We start from the raw sequence: 20,286 nt of genomic DNA, 5'->3' as shown, positions 1-20,286 counted from the left end.
ACTGTTTGCAGACGATATGATACTATACGTCGAAAACCCGGAAAAATCCACAACAAAATTACTAGAGCTAATAAATGAGTACAGCAAAGTAGCAGGTTACAAGATCAACATTCAAAAATCTGTAGCATTTCTATACACTAGTAATGAACAAGCTGAGGGGGAAATCAAGAAACGAATCCCATTTACAATTGCAACTAAAAGAATAAAATACCTAGGAATAAATTTAACTAAAGAGACAAAAAACCTATATAAAGAAAACTACAAAAAACTGCTAAAAGAAATCACAGAAGACCTAAATAGATGGAAGGGCATACCGTGTTCATGGATTGGAAGACTAAATATAATTAAGATGTCAATCCTACCTAAACTGCTCTACAGATTCAATGCAATACCAATCAAAATCCCAACAACTTATTTTTCAGAATTAGAAAAACCAATAAGCAAATTTATCTGGAAGGGCAGGGTGCCCCAAATTGCTAAAAGTATCTTGAGGAAAAAAAACGAAGCTGGAGGTCTCGCGATGCCGGACTTTAAGGCATATTATGAAGCCACAGTGGTCAAAACAGCATGGTATTGGCATAAAGATAGATATATCGACCAATGGAATCGAATAGAGTGCTCAGATATAGACCCCCTCATCTATGGACATTTGATCTTTGATAAGGCAGTCAAGCCAACTCACCTGGGACAGAACAGTCTCTTCAATAAATGGTGCCTAGAGAACTGGATATCCATATATAAAAGAATGAAAGAAGACCTGTATCTCACACCTTATACAAAAGTTAACTCAAAATGGATCAAAGATCTAAACATTAGGTCTAAGACCATAAAACAGTTACAGGAAAATGTAGGGAGATATCTTATGAATCTTACAAGTGGAGGCGGTTTTATGGACCTTAAACCTAAAGCAAGAGCACTGAAGAAAGAAAGAAAGAAATGGGAGCTCCTCAAAATCAAACACTTTTGTGCATCAAAGAACTTCATCAAGAAAGTAGAAAGACAGCCTACACAATGGGAGACAATATTTGGAAATGACATATCAGATAAAGATCTAGTATCCACAATTTATAAAGAGATTGTTCAACTCAACAACAAAAAGACAGCCAACCCAATTACAAAATGGGAAAAAGACTTGAACAGACACCTACCAGAAGAGGAAATACGGATGGCCAAGAGGCACATGAAGAGATGCTCAATGTCCCTGGCCATCAGAGAAATGCAAATCAAAACCACAATGAGATATCATCTCACACCCACCAGAATGGCCATTATCAACAAAACAGAAAATGACAAGTGCTGGAGAGGATGCGGAGAAAGAGGCACACTTATCCACTGTTGGTGGGAATGTCAAAGGGTGCAACCACTGTGGAAGGCAGTTTGGCGGTTCCTCAAAAAGCTGAATATAGAATTGCCATATGACCCAGCAATACCATTGCTGGGTATCTACTCAAAGGACTTAAGGGCAAAGACACAAACGGACATTTGCACACCAATGTTTATAGCAGCGTTATTTACAATTGCAAAGAGATGGAAACAGCCAAAATGTCCATCAACAGAAGAGTGGCTAAACAAACTGTGGTATATACATACAATGGAATATTATGCAGCTTTAAGACAGGATAAACTTATGAAGCATGTAATAACATGGATGGACCTAGAGAATATTATGCTGAGTGAGTCCAGCCAAAAACTAAAGGACAAATACTGTATGGTCCCACTGATGTGAACGGACATTCGAGAATAAACTTGAAATATGTCATTGGTAACAGAGTCCAGCAGGAGTTAGAAACAGGGTAAGATAATGGGTAATTGGAGCTGAACGGATACAGACTGTGCAGCAGGACTAGATACAAAAACTCAAAAATGGACAGCACAATAATACCTAATTGTAAAGTAATCATGTTAAAACACTGAATGAAGCTGCATCTGAGCTATAGGTTTTTTGTTTGTTTTGTTTTTTTTTTTACTATTATTATTACTTTTATTTCTTTTCTCTATATTAACATTGTATATCTTTTTCTGTTGTGTTGCTAGTTCTTCTAAACCGATGCAAATGTACTAAGAAATGATGATCATGCATCTATGTGATGATGTTAAGAATTACTGATTGCATATGTAGAATGGTATGATTTCTAAATGTTGGGTTAATTTCTTTTTTTCCGCTAATTAATAAAAAAAAAAAGGTAAAAAAAAAAGTTCAATAAAACAGAATTTACACTTCGTTTCTTTTCTGACCATTATTATGTAATTTCACTCATGGCTATTACTGAAAATGTGTTCCTTCAAGGAGAGAGTGTTAAAATATGCATGTGACACACTAGTGATGCCACTGGTGGGAGGATTTTACTGTCTAAAATTTTTCAGGATTCAACCTTAGTCAATGGTGTTTTGTTCTGGTTTTGTTTTCAAAAGCTATTGGCAAAATATATGTGGATCTATTTCTAGATTCTGTTATGTTCCATTGATCAATATGTCTACGTTTTTGCTAAGACTAAATTACTTTTAATTATTGTAGCTTTATTGTAATCTTTAAACTCAAATAGAGTCCTCTAACTTTATCCTTATTTTTAAAATTGCTTTGGTTATTCTAGGGCATTTTCATTTCCTTAAAAACTTTAGAATCTGTTAAAAAGCCTGAAATTTTTATTAGGAGTGTTGTTCAATCTAGAAATCATCTTGGGGATAACTGCCATTTAAATAATATTGAGTGTCCCAATAAATGAACATGGTATATATTTAAAAAAAAAAGAATACAATGAGATATCATCTCACACCTGTAATATTGGATGCTATTAAACAAACTACAAATATTGGAGAGGATGTGGAGAAAACGGAACACTTACGTACTGCTGGTGGGAATGTATAACGGTACAGCCTCTATGGAAGACAGTTTGGCGGTTCTTTACAAAACTAAATATCAAGTTGTCCTATGACCCAGCAATATCACTTTTCGGTAATATCCAGAAAAGCTGAAAGTAGTGACATGAACAGACATCACATGACGATGTTCACAGAAGCATTCTTCACAATCACCAAAAGATGAAAACAATTCTAGTGCCCATCAACAGACAAGTAGACAAACAAAATGTGGTGTATATATACAATAGAATATTATGCAGCAGTAAATTGAATTGAGGTCCTGAAGCATATGAAAACATGGATGAACCTGGAGGATTTATAAGTAATACTGCCAGGTTATACCATTATACATTCCCACCAGCAGTACATAAGTGTTCCATTTTCTCCATATCCTCTCCAATAAGTCAGACACAAAAGGGTAAATAATATATGATTTCACTTTTATGATCCTGGCAAAGGGAAACTCAGAGTCTTATAATACAGAATATAGGGGACACAGAGATACATGGAAGCTAGAAATGGGTGAACAGTTAGCTAATGAGGTTGAACTTAAATGTAAAGGAATGGATAGGAGAGAACACAGTTTTTTAGAGGGTTTATAAGTAATGTTGTCATATTGAAGGTGAACATGATTGAAAGAGGTTGCATAAATCCATGCATCCCACCGATTAACACTACAAATAAAAGTTCTTGCATGAACTACTTCAAAGGTATGCATCTTGTACAAAGAGTAAATAATGTTGGGATATAGGGGGAAAACTGCTATTGCATGCTATGGTCTATGTTTAGGAGGAAGATATCAACAGTACCACAGCAATACCAGGGGTAAATAATTGGGGTGAGAGTTAAGGGGGGATGCGGATTTTCTATTTGGTAAGAGTATGTTTATGGTTATTTTTCTCTTGGGAGCAACAAAAATTGTCTAAAATCAAAAGTGTTGATTATACAACTAAGTGAGGTTAACGTAAGACAAGGATTGTTGACTCTGAACATTAAACCAGATGACCAATGGATGGAGGTGGCTGAAAGATATACTGACAGAGAAGCAGAATGGTGAACTGAGGTGTATACATATAACTGAATATGATCGAACACTGTACAGTTACAGGAAGGAATAAAGTTGTGAGGCATGCAAGAAGGTGAATGAAACTGGGGACATAATGCGATGCAAAATAAGCCAGAAGCAAAAGAGCAAATATAGTATGGTATCTTTTAGAAAACACTTATAAGAAAATTGGTCCTAAACTGTAAGCTCAACAACAGTCATATTCCGTCCAGAGCCATAATTGTTATTTCTAGATTTTGAGAGGCTAAACCTGGTATTTTCCTTGGAACACTGGGTACCTGTGTGATACCTAAGACTCAGAGTAGTACTTTTACAGGTCTGAAAGTCAGCATTGCCACATACAACAACTGTTAAAGAAATTTAAAATAGATCAGGCTTCAGTTAGAAATAAAAATGAAGATGATTGGGTCAGGACTAAGGTAAATCACAATACAGCGAGATGGAGGACATTGTCTGTATTTTAGAACTTTACCTACCCAATGGGACCAAATGAAGAGAGGTTTATTTTATCCAAAACCTAAATTTCCTTTAGCACATAATCTCACTCAACTTGTCTGGACAGATAATTTAAACAACCCAAACACATGGAGCCCAGAATGGGAACGTAGGCTTGTAATTCTGTATGGTTTAATGTAATACCTGCATAGAGACCAGAGCATGTTGAGCAGATAATTAAAAAGTACTGGCAAACTCCCTTGAGAGATGGGGGAGAAAATATGAAACTGCTAAGCCTTAACATCGGGGAAATCCCTAATACTGTCTTAAAGATTAGGAACTCCCAAGTCAATAAGCCAAGCCCTGGATCTTGAGGGTTGCTCTTGTGAAGCTTATTTATGTAGCGGAGAAGCTAAGCCTCTCTACAGTTATACCTAAGAGTTATTTCCAGAGGACTTCTTTTGCTGCTTATATGTAGGCTCTCTCTCTCTCTAAGCCCAACTCTACAAGGAAAATCATTACCCTCTCCTTATGTGGGACATGACATCTAGAGGTCTCCCTGGCAACTTGGGATATGAATTCCAAGAATTAGCCTGGCCCTGACACTGTGGTATCGACAATGCTTGCCTGACCAAATGGGGGAAAGAGTTGTAACAAATAAGGTATCAGCAGCTGAGAGAGCTCAAATAGAGTCAAGAGGCTATTCTGGAGGCTACTCTTATGCAAGCTTCAGCTAGATACTGCTATTTATCATGGTGTACCAAATCCCAATCAAAACCATTCCAGCCAACCCGAAAGAACACAGGACTCAATTTGAGATTTTACAAAAGTTTTGTGCATAATGATTACTTTTCAAAAACTTGCAACCTCCAGATGGGTTCCTAGGCCAGATAAGTCCTGAAAACCAGAGGCCAACCTCTCCACATCATCAACTAGCTCCATTCCCCTATTCCATATTATCAATAGCCCTTTCCAACATGAAAAAGTTCGAATGGGCCTTGCTTAAATACCCCTAAAGACTGGGAGAAGGATCAAAGAAGGAAGGTTATAACAGAGAAGATAGGATTTAACAAATGAGTGTGACTGCTGAATCATTATATCGACATTTCCTTTAGTCTTCAGGGTCTTGCAGCATCTAGAAGTAAAAACCTAAAGTTGTGGTATTGTAACCCATACCAAACTCTTGACATCTGTTCTATAACTACTTGTTACAATATATTTTGAAATGTATTACCTTTTTATATTTGTTATATTTCACAATAAAAATTTAAACAAAGATAAATTGGGCAAAGAACCCATCAAATGGAATTTCAAATTCTTACCACAAATTTCATCTTGAGTCCATCTGTTCTTTTTTTTTTTTATCAATCTACTGAAAGTTTTATTCACATGAGCTTAACTAATATTTCCCCTTTTCAAATTAGTTTTAATTTTTCAACCCACATTGTTGATGTAAGGAAGACACAACTACAGACAGGCCCAGAGCACCTCCCCTGGGCTTTAATGCTGTCTGCCTGCTGAGTTGACAAGGTATGGGAGCATGGGGTCAGTGGAAGTTCCCTGAGCTGACCTGTTTGCCAAAGGCATTGCTGAAGGATGGACCATGTGGCTTATGTGTCCTGGGCCTGTCACAGGTTCTGTGCAGTGAAAGGACGTCTCTGGAGGGAGAGGGGCTAGAGTCTGGGCTGGGCACCTTGGGCTCAGATGGGTTCCTTTCCACATGACATTTCACTACAGGAGAGCACAGTTGACATGGCCCATCTGTTCTTATTCCTCTTGAATGCCAAATGAAAAGGCTTTCTCTCAAACACGGTCAATTCCTACGGTGCTCCTGCTCCTTCCATGGCTTTCAGGACATTCCTATTCACCTAGTCCTCTTCCTGCCTCAACGATGACCCTTTTCCATCTCTGTACCGATACTCCTCTTCCTCCATCTCCATCCTTTTTCCAGTTATAAAGTTGATTTTGTTTTCATTGCATGCCATACCTTTCAAAACATTTTCTTATGTCCCATTTTTAGCCTTATTTAACTAGCTGAATTGAGAAGCCCCAACTTACTGAGATATAAACCCAGAATATTTTTATATTTTCCCCCACAGCTACTCAGTTCAGTCCTAAACCTCCTGAGTATGCACAGTGCAACTACACAATTTTCATTCACATTCAATTTATCATAGCATAGTTTTTAAACCCCACCTATGGACAATCTTTCTCATTAGCACAAGTGAGAATCACACAGCCTCTAGCAGACGCCTGTGGTGGGGAGGGGCAAAGCTTGCTTTCACTGGGTCTCTCCTCCCTTCCTCAACTTTGTACTTTCCTGCTTCTCTGTTTCTTACATTCATAACCTTGGGTCCTCTGCCATAAGTGGCAGCTGTGGGGAAAGGAGCTTTTAAGCTTCCAAACTTTTTTCTCAGCATGAGCCTTTAAGGATTTTTACACAGTACAAGGAAGGGAGAACACATCTCTACTCCTCACTATATAGAAAACCTCCCTATTCTTCTAATATACAATTTATACAACACATTTCTATTACTTTCAATTTTCATAAAGGAATTTTGGTAGATTGTGTCTTTCAGGGAATTGGTCCATTTTATCTAAGTTATCAAATTTATGAACATAGAGTTATTCAAAATATTCATTTATTATCTTTTTAATTCCCATGTAATCAATAGTGAAGACACCTCTTCCATTTCTGATATTACTAATTTGTCTTCTTTCTGGGTGTGCCTAAGTCAATAAAACTCCTTAACAAATTATCATCGACAATTCCCCAGCAGTAAAGGATATGAGTTTCTAGGTTGAACAAACTCACTGGATAGATGAATCTATTCCACATGCAAGCATCCCTTAATGAAATTCCTTAAAACAGTAAAAGGATTCGACAGGATTCCAGACAGAAAAAATAGATTCATGCAAAGGGTCAAGGATGAGAATGTCATTTAACTTCTCAGAAGCACTAAAAGCTAGAAAACAATGAACTGATGCCTTCAGAAATTTGCAGGAAATTTCCAAACTAGAATCACATACCCATCGATCATGTGTAAGAATAAAATAAAGAAATTTATGAACAAAAAAAAATCCCATAAAGCTTTGGGTAAATAAGTGACAGAGCCAGAAATAAAAGCCACACTGTTCTATATCCATGTCTGCCTTCCTTCAAATGCAGTGCCCAAGACAAATGCAATCGTTTTTGTTATCAGAAAACGACATGATAACAACTGGTCAGCCTTTCTTCTATAAAGTACACATTAACAGTTTTATTTTTTCTAGCAATCTTTTGTTATTTACTTTTTTGGAATTTCTTATTTTAATTTTTATTGTGTAAAACATATATACAACACAAAATTTCCCATTTTAATCACTTTCATGTGTACAACTAAATGATGTTAATTACATTCACAACGTTAACTCTGCAATCATTAAACACAACTTCCCATTCCCCACCATCATCTCCTGGTACTTGTAATATACTTCCCATCTCCATGTATTTGCTTATTCTAGGGACTTCATATAAGTAGACTCATACAATATTTGTTCTTTTAAGTCTGGCTTACTTCACTAATGTCTTCAAGGTTCATCCGCCTTGTAGAATGTATCAGAACTTCATTTCTTTTTATGGCTGAACAATATTCCATTGAGTGTGTTATATATATATATATCACATTGTGTTTATCCATTCATCTTTTGATGGACCCTGCTTTGTTTCTACTTTGTGGCTATTGTGAATAATGCTATTTGAACACTGGTGTACAAATATCTGTTCGAGTCCTTACTTTCAATTCTTTGGGTATATATCAAGAAGTAGAATTTCTTGCTCATATGGTTATTCTGTTTACCTTTCTGAGAACCCACCACAATATTCCATAGTGGCTGGACCGTTTTACAAGCCTACCAGCAATGTACAAGGTTTCCTACTTACCCTCACCAACACTTGTTTCATATATATTATATATATAATACATATATAATAGCCATTCTAGAAGGTGTGAAGTGGTATATCATTATAGTTTTGATTTGAATGTCCCTGATGGCCAATGATGCTGGGCAACTTTTCATGTGCTTATTTGCCATTTGTATAACTTCTCTGTCAATCTTTTGTTATTTTTAATCACAAAATCAAAGATTCTTCATGGATAACCTAGAGATTTTCTAGTCCTATAATCCATAACTCCAAAGTCCAGCAGTGCCTCCTATCACAACCTGCTGACTCATTATATTTCAAGGAACTGATTTTGCTTAAAAATGTTTTCTTAAAATATAAAATGCTTTTACATCCTGATAGAAAAAGTATAAATTGTGACAACCAAACCATGAATGTGGATAAAACTGATATCAATTTGGTTCATTCTGAAATCTGCTTCTGATGAATCACATTTTAAAGTTAGTCTAAAACTAACTTGGATATTTGGCTGTTTACAATTTGAGAAGAAATGCAGCTGCTGTCTCAAAATATAACTTTTCTTTGACCCTTCACATATTTCAAAGGTTAAATAATGAATTCCAGTGTTTTCAACTATACTCGTTATAGAAATATAAGTTATTACCTCTTTAATATGAAGCCCTATCACTCTGTTTTTTCCTCAAAATAATTTTATTCAATATAAATTAACATAGTACAATTTCTACTTACTAAAAGACCAGCCTTTTTACAGACTTTCAGAAACAGACTTTACAATTCATCTGTTTAATATCCTATTGCAAACACAAGGTTATCTAAAATTAGAAAACACACCTTACAAAGACATCCCAATCCCACCCAGGATTGTTTACGGTTAGCCATCAATCTCAGTCTTTCTTGACCAGAGAGAATTAGAAGAGTGATAACTAGCTCAACGGAAAGAGAGCAATGTCCAATTAAAGACATTAAACATGAAACCAAAGAATGTGAAAATCTCACCAGTGCCACCTACAGCACCAATGGAGAATGCAGATAAAACAGAATTACATACACATGTGTGTATATATTTATATATACAAATATATAAAATATATTATTTATATATATATAATACAGGCTTGCACACATATACATATGTACTTGTGTGTGTATCTCTTAATCCCTTGCCTAAGACTACGTATCAAGACCCCTTTCTATGAAATATTTTGCTGAATATAAAAATACATAATTAGGTTATACAGAAAAAAGGGGGTAGGGGGGCACATTCTTCAAGAAAAACCTGAAGTATAATGCTAATTTTAGTGTACTGATCAAAAGAATAACTTTTGACAATAAGTAATGAGGGTAAAAGTACAAAGAATTTATTAACACTAAAAAATTGAGGTAAATAGGTGTATCAAAATTGGAGAATGTGACTTCAGATGGATTACAAAACCTCAAAACAAACCTTACCTTACATTCCACCACACTCTGATCTGATTCACAAGTTACATAAATTTCATCTACTGCCCGGCGAAGATTGTCAAAAAGAAATGCCCAGTATCGAGCTCTTAGATCAATTTTCCGAGGGTGTCTTATTTTAGTGGGACTTTTATCAAAGTGTTTATCTCCTGTTGTAGACGATGTTATTTTACAGTCTACTGCAGTGTTCTGGTGAAATAAAATAAAACAAGAAAAAAAACATAAATAAAAAGCCCTCCAGGGATTGGATTTTTTAATAAAATACATTTTCAACATAAATACTTTCAAACAAGACATTCTTTCAGTTTATCATATCAAACTGGGTTCATCAAAACAAAGCTTCTCACCTTAAATAAAAGAGGTGGGCTCATAAAGTCATTTCAAATACATCTTATTGAAGATTAGGGTGACTTCAACAGTGAACAGACCCTTAGCCAAAAAGGAGCACCAAAGTTGTTCCTGATTTACTGGAACTCATATATGACACATTTGTACGTATTCATGAGCAATAAGTAGTGATTTTCCACATTTTGAAACTGTTTACATATATTCTTTTCATTTAGAAATGGCATTTACTACAGTTGTATTCAATTTCTTAATTTTATCTTAAACCATTTTCCCACTACAAGTAAAAATATAGAGGAAACAATTTACTAAAAAAGAAAATGGAAAGAATTAGCAAAAACAAGCATCAGCTACAGAGCAGACTCACCAAATAAAATAACTTTAATGTTCACATGACCCAGTCTTTCTACAGTTGCTCAAGTCAACTTTGAAAGCACAAAACTATATCCCACAGAATCATTCCAGCAAAAACAAGAGCATGCAATTTATTCATATAAAGACCTAAATTCAAAAGGCAAACCTGAAGCTTCTCACTAGAAATACAAAAGAGCATTTTATTTCTCTGTGGCTACTTAAACTGATTACTGTTAGCCCTTTATAAGAGCCCTGCACCTCAATTCTTGGGTTTCTTTCTATACATTATCCAAAATTAAAATTAACTTGGGAAGTTTCCTAAATCATACCTTCTTCCAAGAGTTTACTCTACATTGATCAGCAAAGGGCTAGTAGCTTCCTATGAACCTGATTCAATTCTTACCATGAAAATCTCAAAAATACTTTCATTCATCTTCCTCCAGATATGTATTTATCATGTTCTGCATCCATAAAATGTATATGATTTTTACTATCCTTTCTTAAAATGTAGAACAGGTAATACTGCTTTGAGATTCAGATATTTCTGTTCTGTGTATCTGCTATGCTTGAGACATTTTATTACCAATGATTCCAGGAAACTAGAAACTATAGCTCAGTAATTCTATCTGCAAGGCACTGTGCTATGCAAATTTGACATTTAACTTGGAAAAAATAGTTATACTTTATATTTTTACATGTAGATTTACAAATATTTCTATTTTGTAAAGAGCTTCTAGAAACACAATATTATTTAACCTTCCAACTAACTGCAAAAACAGGACAGGGTATTGTTAGTTCTATTTTATAGATGGCAAAACTAAGGATCAGAGAGGTTGAATTTCTTGACAAAATTAAAGGATTGAGGAGTGGCAGACTGGAACCACAAAACCTAATCTTTCAGCTTCTGCTCCAATGTTCATAAATGCATTTGGCACAGCATCTAGCAAACAATTAAATGCCCAAATAATGTTAATTATGATCATTGTGAGAAAGCAAAAGAGGAGAAAAAATATGCTCATAAAAAATGTGATTAAACAAATGACAGTAACATCAAATTTGTGGAAAAAGACTAGAAGAGGCTCATCAAATCCTGAAGGCTGAGAAATCCAGTACAAAGTTCCAACTAAAGGGCTCTTACCTAAAACTGATAAAAAGCAATAGTAAAAATACTGCTGAAGCAGTAGTACCTAACATTCATGGCATACTTGCTGTGTGTCAGATAATGTGCTAAGTGTTTATGCTTAATTTTATCTTTGAAACAATTTTATGTCATAGACACTATTATCTCCATCTTACAGAGGAGAAAACTGAGGTTTAGCTAAGTTAAATGATGACCCCCAAGGTGTCACACTAGTTAAGTGGCAAATCCAGAATTCTAAATCCACTAACTATCCAATTGAAACTTCTTATTATACAAATATCTGCTTCCCAAGACATCCAATAAAGACAAAACAATCTAAATTTCCAGGAAAGTCAGACAAGTGAATTCTATTTTAATTAATAACAGAGGAAAAGAAAGAAGAAGTGAAGAGAGAGAGAGAGAGAGAGGAAGGGGGGGAAGAGACTGGTACTTCTGACCCATCCCTCATCAACAACTCTGAGAATCTGACAAAACCCATGGACTTAATCCCAGAAAAAGGCAACTACAATTGTAAAACTGAACATATATTTTCCTGTTGCTCACGACAGGTTTGTGCTGGTTTGAAATGATGTATGTACCCTAGAAAAGCCATGTTTTAATCCTAATCCCATCCTGTAAAGGCATCTGTTTCTTCTAATCCCTATTCAGTACTGTATGTTTGAAACTTTAATTAGATTATCTCCCTGGAGACGTGACTCAATCAAGAGTGGTTGTTAAACTGGACTAGGTAGAGACGTGTCTCCACCCATTCTAGGTGGGTCCTGATTAGTTTACTGGAATCCTATAGAAGAAGTAACATTTTGGAGAATGGGGGAGATTCAGAGAGAGTAGAGAATGCTGCAGCACCAAGAAGCAAAGAGTCCAGCAGCCAGCGACTTTTGGAGACGAAGAAGGAAAACACCTCCCACGGAGCTGGGAGGGAAAGCTAGCAGATGACACCATGTTCGCCTCGTGTCCTTCCAGCCAAGAGAGAAACCCTGACCATGTTCAGTGCCTTTCCACTTGAGAGAGAAATCCTGAACTTCATTGGCCTTTTTTTTTTTTTTTTTGGCTTTTTTTTGTTTCTTGTTTGTTCGTTTTTCATCAGCCTTCTTGAATCAAGCTATCTTTCCCTGGATGCCTTAGATCTGACATTACCATAGACTTGCTTTAATTGGGACATTTCCACAACCTAAAAACTGTTAACTTGCAACTTACTAAATTCCTTTTTTTAAAAAAGCCATTCCATTTCTGGTTTATTGCATTCCAGCAGCTAGCAAACTAGAACAGATTCCACCTTAAATTCCAGACTAGGACACTCTCTCCCTGTATTTTGCAGGCATTTGCATTTTCTTAATTCCAAAAATTAGATTTCTTTTTGGTGCCTTCTCCTCCATAGACAGGACAGGTTCTTATATGTGTAACTAACAGAAAATTAAATAAATAACCCACTCAAATTATCAATACAGTATACCTTGGTAACTAATTTTTTTCAATGTAATATGAATTAAATATTTAAACTAGTTTGTTTTTTAATAAAATGTTCTCTACCATAAGAGAAATACATATTCAATTCAGAAGATTTAAAACACACAGAAACAAAGAAAGAGAAATCACTCATATTGCCACCACTCAGAGATACCAAGTGTTAAAACATTTTTTGCATGCTGCATACCAGGTTTTCTTTTAAATAATACATACAGATTAATTAGACATCAGAATAAACCAATAAAGTAGGTAGTAATATTAACTCCATTCTGCAGATGAAAATAATATCACACATTACACAGAATACATAACTATTCATATTGCATCATTTTGGTTTCAGATATTTTTAATGTAATAAAAATTTTGAATCAAGTTGAAGTCTTCTTTGTTTCCCTTCCTGGTTTCACTTCCTCTCCCCAATCTCCAGACATACCAATCATGAATTTGGTTTATACCCTTTGTGCTGGTTTGAAAATATTATGTACCCAGAAAAGCCATGTTTTAATGCTGATTTAATCTTGTGGAAGCAGCCATTTCTTTTAATCCTAATCCAATACTATAGTTCAGAAATTTTTTATTCGATTATCTCCATGAGACATGGCATGCCCAGCTGTGTGTGTGACCTCTGGTTAAAAGCAGATGTGTCTCCACCTATTCTAGGTGGGTCTGGCTTAGTTTACTGGAATCCTTTAAAAGAGGAAACATTTTGGAGGGAGAGACAAACAGCAGAAGCCTCAGAGCCAACAGAACCTTCATAGCATAGGTCACATTGATGTGGACACATGGAGAACAAGAGACACGGATGTTTGGAAATGCTTGGAGCCCAGTAGACATTGCCATGAGATGTTAAGCAAGCCAAACCCCGGAGAGAGCCAAGGGAAGCCAAGAGTTGGCCAGCCCTGGAGAAGTTAAGTGAGGACCTCCACAGGAATAGAGGCTGGAAGCAACAGCGCCCAGGAGCAACGAACCAGCAGATGCCAGCCACGTTGACTACCCAAGCTGACAGAGGTGTTCCTGACCCACTGGCCTTTCTTGAGTGAATGCAACCTCTTGAAGGTGTCTTAATTTAGACACTTTCACTTCTAAAGAAGTAAATCTGTAAATTTGTAACTTATTAAATTCCCCTTTATAAAAGCCATTCTAGTTCTGGTATATCACACTCCAGCAGCTTTTAGCAAACTAACACATCCTTCCAGGCCAAAATTCTTTTACTAAATATGTATGGAACTATGAGCAGGTATAGAAAAATAACTAGTCCAATTTGGACATTTCTGACTGAATATATCTATTAACATCTAGGTAGAAATGTTAAGTAGGAAGCTGAAATGAATATTCAAGCCTGGAATTTAAGGAAAAAAGTCTAAGTTGGAGATATAAATCTGCAAGTCACTGATTTATAAATGATATAAATGGTGGACTGGAGATCAGCAAGAGGGTTACCATATAAAGGGAAGAACGAGACCTAGGATACTCTAAAGTGAAGCAGTTAGGAAGAGAAAGGCCTGTAAAGGAACATGAGCAGGAGCAACCAAATGAAGAAAGTACATCCTGGAATGCAAGTAATGTGCATCAAGAACCAAGGGAACAATTGTGTCAAATGCTGCTAAATTGAGGATTAAGATTTGACCAATGGATTTGACAACGCAAAGGTCACTGATAACCTTGCCAAGAGCTCTTTCAGATGAGTAAGGGGTATAAAAGCCTGATTTAAGATGAAATCTACAACAGCATGTCTATATGTTGATGAGAATACTCCAACAAAGAGGCAAAAAGAGATGCTACAAGAAAAACAGGGTACAACTTGGAACAATGACCTTGGAAAGGTAAGAACACATGAGGGATCTAGTGAACAGATTCACAAGTTGGATATTAACACAGTCTATTCATCTATGGTGAAAGCAAACTGCATGGATCAAGATGATGGTAGGCTGGAAGAACTGGTAGTGGAAGCACATGGAAGTTCTCTTCCACTTGCTTCTATTTTCTCAGTGAACTAGGAAATAAGACCATCAGTTAAGAATGAAGATGGAGGAGGAAGTCTTGAAAGCTTGGAGATGAGATGAAATAGCCTATGAGAATGGGAACGTGAATGACTAGGGAAATGCAGTAGGATTTTGGGACAGTACTGCCCCAAAGAACATAATGTGACTGATGCAATGTATTCTCTGAAATTTACTGTGACTTCCTTTATGATCTAGTATGTAGACATTTTTGCAAATTTTGAAAATAATATACATACTCTATTTCTTGCATGCCAAAAAATTCATAAATAAATACAAACAAATACATACACATATGAATACTGTTTGGTTTGCTAAAGCTGCAGGAATGCAATATACAGAAATGGGTTGGCTTTTGACTCAGTGTCAGAATTCTTGCCTGCCATGCTGGAGACCCAAGTTCGATTTCTGGTGCCTGCCAACGCAAAAAATTAATTAATTAAAAAAAAGAAATAGATTGACTTTTAGAAAGAGAATTTATTAAGTTGCAAGTTTACAGTTCTAAGGCCAGAAAAATGTCCAAACTAAGTAATCCAGAAAAAGATTCCCTGACTCAAGAAAGAGTTTATGACATTCAGGGTTTCTCTTTCAGCTTGGAAGGCACATGGCAACCTCTGCTAGTTTTTTCTCCAGGATTCTTCAAACAGCTTCCACGGGGGCAGTTTCTTTCTGCATTTCAAAAGGTCTCAGCTGTGTGGGCTCTAAAACTTTGTCCCTCTTAAAAGACTACAATAAGCACCCCACCCTGAATGGGGTGGAGACACATCTCTACAGTAACCACCTAATCAACAGGTCCCACCCACAACTGTGTGGGTGGCATCTCCATGGAAACAACTTAATCAAAAAGATCCCACCCAGCAATACTGAATCAGGATTAAAGAACTAGCACACATTTATGTTAAATAAAGAATAATTGTATTCTTAATTCTTTTATATCCTAAAATTTTTTCTGCTTACCTGTTTCTGAGTGAAAGATATTAATATTTCCCAGTAAGCTTATGAGTGCACTCTGGCCCTTATGACTGTGTTAGTTTGGGTTTTAAATATTTCAAGTCGATAGTATTAGGTACTGTGGTGGCCTGGAGCTATGTACCCCAGTAAAATATGTTCTTAAACGTAATTCATTCCTGTGGGTGTGAACCTACTATAAATTAAGATCTCTTCAAGATGTTACTTCAGGAAAGGTGTGTCCAAATCAATCAGGTTAGGCTTTAATCTAGAGTAGTGGAGTCCTTTATAAACACCGTGAAAGCCAGACACAAAATGCAGTGGAACAGTCAGAAGCTGAAAGCAAGGGAACCCAGCAGAGAAGGGAGGAGCCAAGAGAGGTCATCAGGTGCCAAGGACCAACCATCTCCAGGAGCCAGTACAAGAACTTCACAGTCTTCTGGGAGAAGAAAGTTATCACCTTGATCACACCCTGACTTCAGGCTTCTCCTAGCCTCAAAACCACGAACCAATAAATTTGCATTGTTTAAGCCACCCCATCACATGGTACATGCTTTAGCAATGAGGAAACTAAAACAGGTACATAAAAGTTTAGGATGTTTTATACTTCTTGGCAGATTATTCTTTTTATCATTAGATAATTTCCATCTTTACCCTTATCAAAGCTTTTCAAGAGCTAATGTGAATATTACTCTATCAGCTTTAGAATACATCTAGCATACCAAATATTTGTCTGGATTTTTCTCAATCATTTGTTTTAATCCTTTCTCTGAGGTTTTAAGTGTGCATTGTAAACAGCATAGAGCTCACTTCTGAGGTGAGAGGTTTAATCCAATCTGTCTTTTATGGATATGATCAGTACACATCTTGTGTTTACTGATATATTTATACTACCAGCTACTGTCTTGTTTTGTGTTTTTTACTTACCAGATTTTTCTTTTTTTTCCTTCTCTTGTTTTCCATTAAAATGAAAAACTTTTATCTGTTTACTTTCCCTTTTCCTCTGTTTGTTTTGAAATCATAGCTGGTATTTTTATTCTTTTAGTGGCTAGTTTTAAATTTTTATCACATACACTTAATACTCATATTTTCCTAACGAAGACTTTTTCCTAAATAAGACAATAACTCCCTTTCAACCACCCTACAATCCATCTTCCCTGTTAATGTTACATAAAACCGTAGTCTAACTTTCTAAAACTGTAATGAATTTAGTGTGGGTTTTTAAAAAATCAATAGTTAATGGGTTTTACCAATATATTTACAGATAAGCTTTTCTTTCATTAAGGATCTATAAATGGCAAACCCTTAGTCTTTGGATATCTAAAATTGGCTTTATTTCACTCTTGCACTTAAATAATAATTTGGCTAGGCATAGAATCCTGAGTTAAAAGTTACTTTGCCTCATAACTGTGAAGATATTGCTTTCAGTGTCTTTTTTTGTTGATAACAAGGCTGCTACTAACCTGTCATCCTTCTGTGGTTTTGTTTACTCCCTGGTAGTTTTAAAGACTTTTTTTCTTAATCTTGATGTTCTCCAGATTCCCTAGAAGGTATTTAGGAACTAGATCTATTTCCAGTTATCTTGCTCAATTTTTGAACTCAGTTTCTAGGCTTTTGAGAACATACAAAGTAAGGAAAATTCTCAATATTTTTTCTTCAAATAGTCTATGCCCAGTATTTATTCTCTACTTTTGGAAATCTTATAAGGTATATATTATAATTTTTCAATCTTATATTCCCATTCATATTTTTATTCTCTTTAGTTCTCCATAGCTTGGAGATAGGAGACACTATCCTCCTCAACAGTGTCTTTCAATTCACAAATTCTCTTTGACTAATCTCTTTGCCCAATCTATCATTTTTTCCATTAATTGAAGGTTTTTATACTTTCACTGACATTGTCATTTCTAAGATTTCTGATTGGCTCACTTTGATTGGCTCAGATTTATTTACAAATGTTCAAAATTAATATCTACCTATTTTTATTCCATAATTTCTTCTCTTTGCTTTATGTAAGTGTTCTTCTTTCCTCTGAGGTATTTAAGCTTAAAGTTCTCTTTTTAAAAATGCTCTCTTCCTTGCATTATTTCAGGAACAAATTCTCTCATTCGTGGAAGGCATTCATCAATATTTTATAGGATTATTTTCCTCATGTGCTTTGTTATTTTACTTTGGAAGCTTATTATGAGTTTGTGTTTCTTATATTTTAGTTTTCTCCTTTTCTCACTATGGGCTGAAACCTCATGTTTACTATTTTTATGGTTATCATCATCTGGTCCACTATGGTTCCACTACTGAAGTTCTTTTATTGGGGATCTTAAAGCTCTCATCCTTCAAGAATATAGCAGACCCAGTCGTGAACCAGGATGCCACCCTTCAGTGGCTGTCTCCACTCCCTTCTATTGCTTCAGGCATCAGCTATCACAACTGCACCAGGCAGTTTGTAGCTTTTTTTTTTGTCTCCTAATGCAGAGCCTTGTACAAGCCTAAGGTTTCAAATCATGAACCTGGATCTGTTTCCCCATCACAAATGGGGTATTTCAGCTTCCTTTATCCCACACAAATTGATCTTCAAGATGCTTCTATTGATCAAGCTTGTGATCTCAAACTCCATTTACATGTCAATGTATGTTTTTGTTTTACTTCTGATCCACAGAGATGTTCACCTTATTTCTGAAAGCATCCTTTAGCTTTTTTATATTTTTAAAAAAATTTTTATCATTGATGTCTCTGTGCAAGGGGAAGGGAGTTCTTTGAGAATGCATGACAGTATCTTCACTAGAAATCCATTTTCTTATATGAAAATTTTTAGTTTGCATAATAAAAAGTGGTATAGGGTGAGCAACATTGGCTCAGTGGCAGAATTCTCACCTGTTATGCCAGAGACCCGGGTTTGATTCCCGGAGCCTGCCCACGCCAAAAAAAAAAAGGTATAATATCAGACTAAAATAGCATAACAAAAAGTTCAGAGAAAATAATTACGGATTTAAAAACTATAATAGCAGCAAAAATTTTCAAAAAATAAATAAGTTTGTGTTCTCTAAGACTTCAGTAAAGCAATTTGATAATTTTTAGAGTCAATATATTGTTACTATTCTACAATTCAAAGGCAGAAAAATCATAAAGAACTTGCAAATATGAGATACGCAGCAGAGGGGTTAAAGGCATGAACTGTGGGAAATGATGGCTTGGGTTCAAATTCTGATTGTGTTTCTTACTAAGAAGTTAAGTACCTACTCTCTGTATCAGTTCCCTCATCTATAAATGAAGATAATAATAATGCCTATATCAAAGGATTGTTATGAAAGCCAAATAAATTACATTTATAAAGAATTTAGTACAATCTAGGCACATAATAAGTACTATACACATACTTGTTAAATAAAGAATGTTACATTACATTTTTATATGAAAATAAAATACACTATTCAAATCCTGAAAAAGTAGATTTTATAATTCATATTATACTCAGAAATTAAAATTAAAAGTCAGCATATAAAATCTTTACATACTATACCTGCTTAGTAGTTTTGTGAGTGCCCTGAATTGTTCTCTTCGGTTTTCCACCAGTTTGACATTTAGGTTTGCCTTCAAGTCAAAAATTTAAAAAACATAAATAGATATATAGATCAACAAATAAATAAATATATAACTGATCTATAGGTACACAGATAGTATAAAACAACTATACAAATGATTCAGTCATACTAACATATCATCTTCCAGAGACTACAAAACAATACTATCTATTCGTGGTCAATATGAACTGATGCAGTAAAAAAGAAAAAAGAAATTTCCAAAGCCCCAGAGCTTCCTTTTATTGAATGGCTTTCTCAGAACAGGATAAATTAGCTACTTAAAGAAGTCAATCTATTCGGACAATGAAATGTATAGTTTCATCTTGAAAGGGGAGATTTTCAGTTTTCTGAATTTTTATAGTTAGATACATATTTCTCACTTTTTTATAGTAAGAAAGACACTAACAGATGCTGTATAATCACTATTCTTGTGAGAAATTCAAAACAGGTATAAAATGCTATAATGTACAACAGAATAATTTTCCCTTCTGCAAAATAATTTTAGGGTTAGGTCTTCTGAAATAATACAAGGGAGATGAGTCATAACACACAGGTACCTCCTGATAACTTATTCACAGTGACTCCCTCACTGTTCACCAGGGATGAAGGTACAGCCTCTCCTACCACTTGGGACCTCCATCTTTCTATTCAGGAATCAATATGAAATTCTGAACTCAAAGGACAGGCTGTGGGGAACTGCTCTTATGGCAGTCCCATGAATGAAATAACTA

At 35.4% G+C, this 20,286-nt stretch overlaps 1 protein-coding gene across 8 annotated transcripts in view; it reads right to left on the bottom strand.

Moving 5' to 3' along the window:
- SCAPER (S-phase cyclin A associated protein in the ER) overlaps positions 1 to 20,286 on the bottom strand; it is a 678,157-nt gene that overhangs the window by 568,107 nt on the left and 89,764 nt on the right. For 7 of the 8 annotated variants that reach the window (XM_077128470.1, XM_077128471.1, XM_077128472.1 and 4 more), the window contains 2 exons: positions 19,495 to 19,565; positions 9,714 to 9,911 (listed from right to left, as the gene is read on the bottom strand). In XM_077128470.1, coding sequence (XP_076984585.1) covers positions 9,714 to 9,911; positions 19,495 to 19,565 — 269 coding nt within the window. The remainder of the gene's footprint in view (positions 1 to 9,713; positions 9,912 to 19,494; positions 19,566 to 20,286) is intronic. The other variant, XM_077128473.1, reaches the window with a different exon arrangement.

The sequence above is a fragment of the Tamandua tetradactyla genome, chromosome 14, assembly GCF_023851605.1.
Source record: "Tamandua tetradactyla isolate mTamTet1 chromosome 14, mTamTet1.pri, whole genome shotgun sequence".
In the NCBI taxonomy this organism is placed as follows: Eukaryota; Metazoa; Chordata; class Mammalia; order Pilosa; family Myrmecophagidae; genus Tamandua; species Tamandua tetradactyla.
Note: the sequence above shows the minus strand (reverse complement) of the source record. Positions and strands in the feature narration are given on the sequence as shown.